Below are 7610 nucleotides of genomic sequence, written 5' to 3' on the forward strand. Positions count from 1 at the left end.
TCGTCGTTCCAAGTTGACGGCAAGGAAAAATAGTACCCCTTCTTTTATATATTGATAGTACACGTACGTTTGCAAGATTAAAATAAAGTAACTAAAAACGAGCACAAGACATAAGGAAGAAAATAACCAAAGCGTGATCGGTAGACAAAGCATGATCGGATGATTGCTTGAGCGTGACCGTCTAGGAGTTGAATCTTCTGAGGTTCCTGGCATTCCAAGTCCTTGGTACCTCTAGTCGCTCTAGCTTATACGGACCTTTGCATTACACTTCTTTCACCCTGTAAGGTCCTTTCCAATTCGAGGACAATTTTCCTCCCCCTGGGGTCGGTAGGCCGATGTTGTTATGCCGCAATATCAGGTCTCTCTTTTCAAATCTTCTACTATGTACCCTATAATTAGAGTGTAATGGCAACCTCTACTTCAGAGTTTCTTTCGACAAGTGAGAGATTGCCCTGTTCTCATCTAGGAGGTCCTTCTCACTTGTCCCGTTGCCTCCTCGTAAGAGTAATCTCTGGCTGGGTTCTCCTATCTCGACTGGGATGACGGCATCCACTTCGTAGGTGAGCCAGAAAGGAATCTCCCCAGTGGTAGAACCGAGGCCAATTCGTCTACTCACTGGACTTTCCTTTGCTCCAAATGCCTCTTTAACCCCTAAGATAACCTTGTTCACTGCCTCTACTTACCCGTTGCTCTGGAGGTGTTCCACAGATAAGAACCTTTGCTTGATACCAAGGCCTGATGGGAACTCCTCAAGCTTCTTATCAATGAACTGCGTCCCATTATCCGATATCATTATCTCAGGAATTCCAAACCTGGCGATCACCTGCCTCCACAAGAATTTTCGGCAATTTGCAGATGATATACTTGCCAGTGGCTCTACTTCCACCAACTTGGTGTAATAATCAATGACCATAATTACGTATTTGACCTATCCCGGTCTCCCGAAGCTGTCAAAAGAGGGCCCAATGGGTCGATTTCCCACTGGGAGAAAGGTCGAGAGGCCATCATGGAATTCAATTCCTCTGCCGGAGCCTCTTGAAGGTTTGCATTCTCCTGACACCTGGAGAACTTCTTTACGTACTTGCTAGCGTCGGTCATCATTGTGGGCCAATAAAAAGCATCCCTAACGAGCTTCCAGGCTAAGGACTTCCTTCCGATGTGGTGTCCACTTGTACTTCTTTCAAGATGTACTCCGTCTGATCCGACCGCAAATATTTCAGCAAAGGTTGATTGAGTCCTCTCTTGTATAGTTGGCCTTGTACCACCGTACATTTGGCGGACTCCCTTCTCATGAGCTTCATCTCTTCTGCATTCCTCAGTATTTCTCCTCCTTCTAGGAACCATTGTATCAGGTCAACCCAAGAAGGTGGTTCTTGGTTACCCTGTGTCAAGCACAGGGTTATTGATGGCTCCTTCGCCAGGCCCTGAAAGAGATATTGGTTTTCTGCTCCAGGATTTATGCTAGACAACTTTAAAAAGAGTTTAGCTTTGGCATTTCTTTTTCTATGAACATGTTGAACAATCACTTCTTTAAAATCTCCACACAACTGCCTAGGCTTTTTCAAATACTTCTACAGCAACGGATCCTGAACTTTGTCCCATTCACCTGGGACGTTACCACCTGGGAGTCGCTGTTGATTTTGAGTTTTGCTACCCCGACCTCTTTTGCCAGTATTAAGCTTCCAATCATGGCCTCATATTTCGTTCGGTTGTTTGAGACCAGAAACTCAAACTTAACGGACTGCTCGTAAGTCACCCCATCCGAGTTCTCTAGGATTATGCTCGCTCGACCGAACGCTTGATTAGACGCTCCGTCAACATGGAGCTTCCATCGTGTGCTCGGCGTCTCAGGTGGATCGCTAACTACCTCGACTAAAAAGTCGACCATGGCTTGGGCTTTGATGGCATGACAGAGCTCATATTGGATGTTATACTGGGATAACTCTATTGCCCAGGCCACCATTCGCCCGCCAAGTTGGGTTTTTGCAATATCACTTTTATCACTTGGTCGGTTCTCATAATGATCGGATGCCCCTAAAAATACTACCTTACTTATGAAGTACATGGGCTGTTGTTGTTTCCCTTCTTCTCTTACTAAGGCAGCAGCCAAAGCTTCTTCTGTCACCGAGAGGTACAAGTACATGGGATCCCCTTCTCGTGGCTTTCTAAGTACAAACGATTCTAACAAAATCCTTTTGAAATGGTCGAAAGCCTCATCACAAGATGGTCCCCATTCGAAAGCTATTCCCTTTTTTATTAAATTAAAGAAAGGCAATGCCTTGGCTGCTGATGCCCCGAGAAAATGGGACAAAGCCGTCAACCTTCCGGCTAACTTTTGTACATCTTTTATGCTCTTAGGGTTCGACATGCGAATCACGGTCTCGCATTTATCCGGGTTGGCTTCTACCCCATCTTTGAGTGATCATGAACCCCAAGAACTTCCATGGTTTCATGGAAAAGGCATATTTTAGGGGATTTAACCTTATATTATGTTTGTAGAGAAAGTCAAAGATGACCTGCAGGTCAGCCACCAGGGAATCCGATTCTGCCATTTTGACCAACATGTCGTCGATATGAACTTCTACCGACCTGCCTATGTGATCCTTGAAAACCTTGTTCATGAGCCTTTGGTAAGTGGCGCCTGCGTTTTTTAAGCCGAACGGCATGACTGTGTAACAATATATTCCTCCTGGCGTTATGAACGTCATCTTCTCCTCGTCAAGTCGGTGAATTAGAATCTGATTGTACCCAGAATAAGCATCCATGAAACTCAAAAACTTGTATCCCACCGCTACGTCCACCAAGGCATCTATGTTGGGGAGGGTGAATGAGTCCTCGGGGCAAGCCTTGTTGAGGTCCAAGTAGTCCATGCACATTTTCCATTTCTCATTTGCCTTCTTCACGAGGACCACGTTTGAGAGCCAAGTCGAATAATCTAACTCCCTGATGAAACCAGATTCTAAAATGCTAGACATATACTTGGCTACCTCGTTTTCTCTCTCCAAGGACATCTTCCTCTTTCTCTGCGCTTCGGGCTTTGCTTCGGGCTTTACAGCCAAATGGTGAGACATAAACTCTGGGTCTATTACCGACATGTCGGCTGAGGTCCAGGCAAAAAGGTCTCCGTTAGCTTGAATGGTTTCAATCAGAGGACCTTTCAGCTCATAGGGTAAGTTTCTGTTCACAAATGTGAACTTGTCATGTGCCTTCATTACCTGAAATTTTTCTAGGTCACCTTGAGGTTCGGGCCTCGGGTGCTCGTCAATCGTTGTGTCCAGGTCCGCCAAGAACATGCCGGCTGCCTCCTTGGATCCCTTTTAGAGGGACAAGGTAGCGTTATCACAAGCGACAGCCATTTCCAAACCACCCTAGATCGTCCCACCAACCCATCGTCCGCCATGAACTTCATTATTAGGAACTTCGTACAAATGACCGCCAACAGGTCGTTGATGGTTCTCCTCCCAAGGATGACATTGTATGCCGTGGAGTCTCTCAAGACAACTAATTCAGCCATTGCTGATTTTCTGCTTGTTTCAGAACCCACACAGATTGGTAGAATGACGGAGTCATTAGGCTTGATGTAGTTGTCACCCAATCCTACAACTTCGTGACGGTCGTTCTTGAGATCATTTTCCTTCGATCCTAGGGGTTAAACACATTTCGAAACATGATGTTCGAGTCTGCCCCATGTCAACTAAAATCTTCTTGACCAAGCCTGTCTCGATTCTTGCCATGATCACCATCGGGTCATCGGAAAGGTCGTCGCACCACCGATCTCTCAAGCCAAATGATATTTTGGGGAGCTCTTTGGGGGAAGCTTCTCCCCTACTGCCACGGTGAGTATCTTGATATCTTTCTTTGTTGTAGACTTTGACTTTGGTGAGGCGTCCCTGCCAACTACTACATTCACTATCATTGTAGGGGTTAGGTCTGGGTTCTCTTGGAGGTCTTGCTTCGGCTTGACCACCCATGCATGATCTTCTTCGAAATGCTCTCTTTCCTTCCTACTTAGTTCCCGGATGAACTGCGAAAACTCACTCAGTTTCCCTTCCCAGATAGCTTGTTCTAGTTTACCCTTCAGGTCGAAGCAATCCTGCGTCTTATGCCCAAATCCCTTGTGGGAGTCACAATAGAGGTTCTTGTTTCCTCCCGTGCAGTCCTTTAATTACCTTGGTTTATGCGAAATTCCCTATTTGCGATTTGCTGGAATACCTTTACTATCAGTGCAATAATGAGGGAGTAATTCGTGAACTTCCCTATCTTGGGAAACGACTTGAATAATCTCCCGGACGTTATTTCTCTTGGGGCGTCCTTCGGCTTCTCCGACTTGACAGCATGACGAATGGGTTGGGTGGCTAGCTGCCATTTGTTGGCGGCTATCACCTGACTGACCTCCTCATCGTTTATATACTCTCTTGCCGTGCCCTGTATCTCCTACATTGTCCAAACAAGCTTGGTGGTCATGTATTTTCAGAAGTCCTCATTCACTAGGCCGTTAGTGAGGCACAAGCTGGCCACAGAGTCTGTGAGACCGTCAATCTCTAAGCACTCATCATTGAAATGGTCCAGGTACTTTTTTGTGGACTTGCCAAACCATTGTGTTATCCCGAAGAGGTTGATCGGGTGCTTTGCCTTGAAAATACGAGTAGTGAACTGTGCTAGAAACTTTAGAGAAATGTTTGAGAAGGTAGTTATGGAACCTTATGGAAGGAAATTGAACCAACGGATCGCCAGCCCAGTCAGGGTCACGAGGAACGCCCGGCATCTGACTGTGTCTCCCACACCTTCCAGGTTCATTCTGGCCTCGAAAGTTGTGATATTCCCTTGTGGGTCTTTGCTACCATTGTACCTCATGTTTGAGGATGGAAGAGTTGAAGGGAGTGGCACCGATCACCACGGGATCCCGGCGTTTTCTTTTCCGCTCCTTCTTACATTCCGTGCTTCTCGACTTGTCTCGGGAGTCGAATGGTTGGGTACGACCGTCGGTTTGGTCGCGTCCATCGTCCTCCTCCCCTTGATGTTGTCTTTCTCCCGATCTCCTCAACGGGGATCAGGTGTGCGAATGGCTAGGCCAAGCCAACGTGCATGGGCCAGTGTTTCGGCAAACCTTAGAGTTGTAGTAATCTCTCGCTACCAACTCACTCTCTCTCTCTCTCTCTCTCTCTCTCTCTCATGGTTTTGAACCCTGTGCCTGAGTTCTTGCATGATCCGGGAGTTATCGTTGCTTGTATCCCCAAATAGACACCTTTTGGGGGATTGCTTGTGGGAGTGGCCAATGTCAGAAGGGGTTGGTCGGCGCCTCTGAGAGGTTCCCATGCTCACCCTACTCATGATGCGACCCCTTGGCGGTTGTCCCCACCTTCTCTTGGCTCGTCCTCTAGGTGGAGGAAAGCTTCTATCGTCAACTCACGTCAGGTTCCCACAGACGGTGTCATTGTTCGGTTACTCGTTAAGACCGAATGAGGGAGGATCATTGGAAAGGAGGATTAGGACCTGAATGAGAATGCAGAGGGATGGATTGAGCCTGCGAATCGTCAGTTGGTCGACAGATGACGCCACCTGCAAGGACACGCTGATGCGAAGGTAAGGGTCCATATGATGAGACGGCTAATTAGGGTCGTAGTGACGTACCTAGGGAGACGGGTAGGTCCCTCCTGTTTATTCCTTCTCATCGGGTGGACCCTTCCAGTTGGGTCTAGTTGTCTGGAAGCTTTTGCCAGCTGTCCAGACCTCTGTTGAGGGGGTCGTGTGATGCGAGGGACGCTTGCCGTTCGAGTGGGTCAGGGACCCGACCCGTTGCGGGTCCGTCGGGTAGACCCCCGGTTCTTGATGGATTTGGCCAGAATATTATCATCCCCACCACCATCATCGTCATCGTCATCATCATAATCTTCTTTTTCTTAGTTCAATATCACACAATTAGTTTAACGATAACAAAAGTGATACATGAATTTTGGATTAATGACACAAAAAATATGTTGAAAATGACATCGAAATTTTTTATAAATGACACAAGAAATCTTTAAAGAACTACAAATCCAAAATCTTAACTCACTCAACCAACAAAATATATTTAAATTTATTTTAAAATAAAAAATACAATAATTTGTTACAAATGCCACAAGAATAACTAGACCTCTTATATATGAGTTCAATGCTACTCAATTAGTTTAATGATTAGAAAAGTTAGTTACAAAATTTTCTATATCACAATTAAAAAATTTCAGTGTCAAAATTAAGAAACTTACTGTGTCAAAATTCTTCTTCCTCTTCCTCTTTTTCACCGTCGTTTTTTTCTTCTTATTTCACATTTTCATAATTCTTTTTGTTTTATCCTCATAACAAGAACCTGTGTCGCAGTTAAAAAATATCGGTGTCAAAATTAAGAAATTCCATGTATCACGATTAAAAATTTCAGTGCTATTTTTTATTTCTGCAAATTTAAAACTCTATTCTTCTTCGTCGTCATCATCATCATTATCATCTTGTTTCACATTCTCATAATTTTGCTTATTTCACCCTCTTAACAAGAATCTATATTATAGTTAAAAATTTTCAGTATAAAAATTAAGAAACTTCCTGTGTCACGGTTAAAAAAGTTCGAAGCTACTTTTCTGAATAAATTATGCATAATTCAAATTGCTCCATCCTCCTCCTCTTCTTTTTCTTCATCATCATCATCTTCTTCTTCTTCTTTTTCTTATTCATCTTCTCTTTGTTTCAACTACTCATAATTCATCTTATTTTGGTCTCTTAACAAGAACAAAAATAAAAAATATCAAACAAAAAAAAAAAGAAAAAGAGGTTAAAAAATTTCGAAGCTACTTTTCTAAATAAATTATGCGTAATTCAAATCGTCTCATCTTCTCTTCTTTTTCTTCTTCTTTTTCTTCTTTTTTTCTTCGTTTCAACGGTTCATAATTCATCTTATTTTAGTCTATTAACAAAAATAAAAAAAATCAAACAAAAACGAAAAAAAAAAAAAAGAAAAAAAATAAAATGTGCTACAATAACCAAGAAGAAGAAAAAAAAATACACATCAACAACAACAAAAAGAACAGATGATGAAAAAAAATATGTGAAAAACAAAGAACACAAAAAAAGAAAAAAAATGTATGATTTATACGCACATTATATACTTGCGTGAGTGCTTTTTGTTAGATTTAGAATAAGTTGGTTAAAATTAATTGATAAAATGCTTGTAATGTAGAGCAAGACCATAATATTAGACGGGTAATAATTTAAAATTATTTTATTTAACTAAATGTCTATAATTTTATATATTTAGCATTTAAAATTATATACTTATTATATTAAATATTATATATTTATTTTAAAAATAATTAACAAATATAAAATAAAATAATTTAGGATTAAAATTATATTACCAATAATATTTAACAATAATATTTTGTCAAGAAACAACCGTCCATTATCTAAATTATATTACCAACTGATTTTGCTAGGTAAACAATAAAAAATTTAAACAATGTGAATAATAGACCAATTTTTTAGTCTACTAAAAATAAAAAATAAAACAATCCAACTCAAGTTAAAAAAAAAAATTTTAACCCTAGCATTAGAAATTTTAACTATTTTTTTTAATTCTA

At 41.9% G+C, this 7610-nt stretch overlaps 1 protein-coding gene across 1 annotated transcript; it reads right to left on the reverse strand.

Moving 5' to 3' along the window:
• Positions 1-1561: 1561 nt before the first annotated feature.
• Positions 1562-2368, reverse strand: LOC148575300 (uncharacterized). The gene has a single exon (XM_088506163.1). It carries the CDS (start codon positions 2366-2368, stop codon positions 1562-1564), a length of 807 nt encoding a protein of 268 aa, XP_088362289.1.
• Positions 2369-7610: the final 5242 nt, after the last annotated feature.

Source organism: Arachis ipaensis, chromosome B2 (genome assembly GCF_059453495.1).
Source record: "Arachis ipaensis isolate K30076 ecotype BB chromosome B2, ASM5945349v1, whole genome shotgun sequence".
Lineage (NCBI taxonomy): Eukaryota > Viridiplantae > Streptophyta > Magnoliopsida > Fabales > Fabaceae > Arachis > Arachis ipaensis.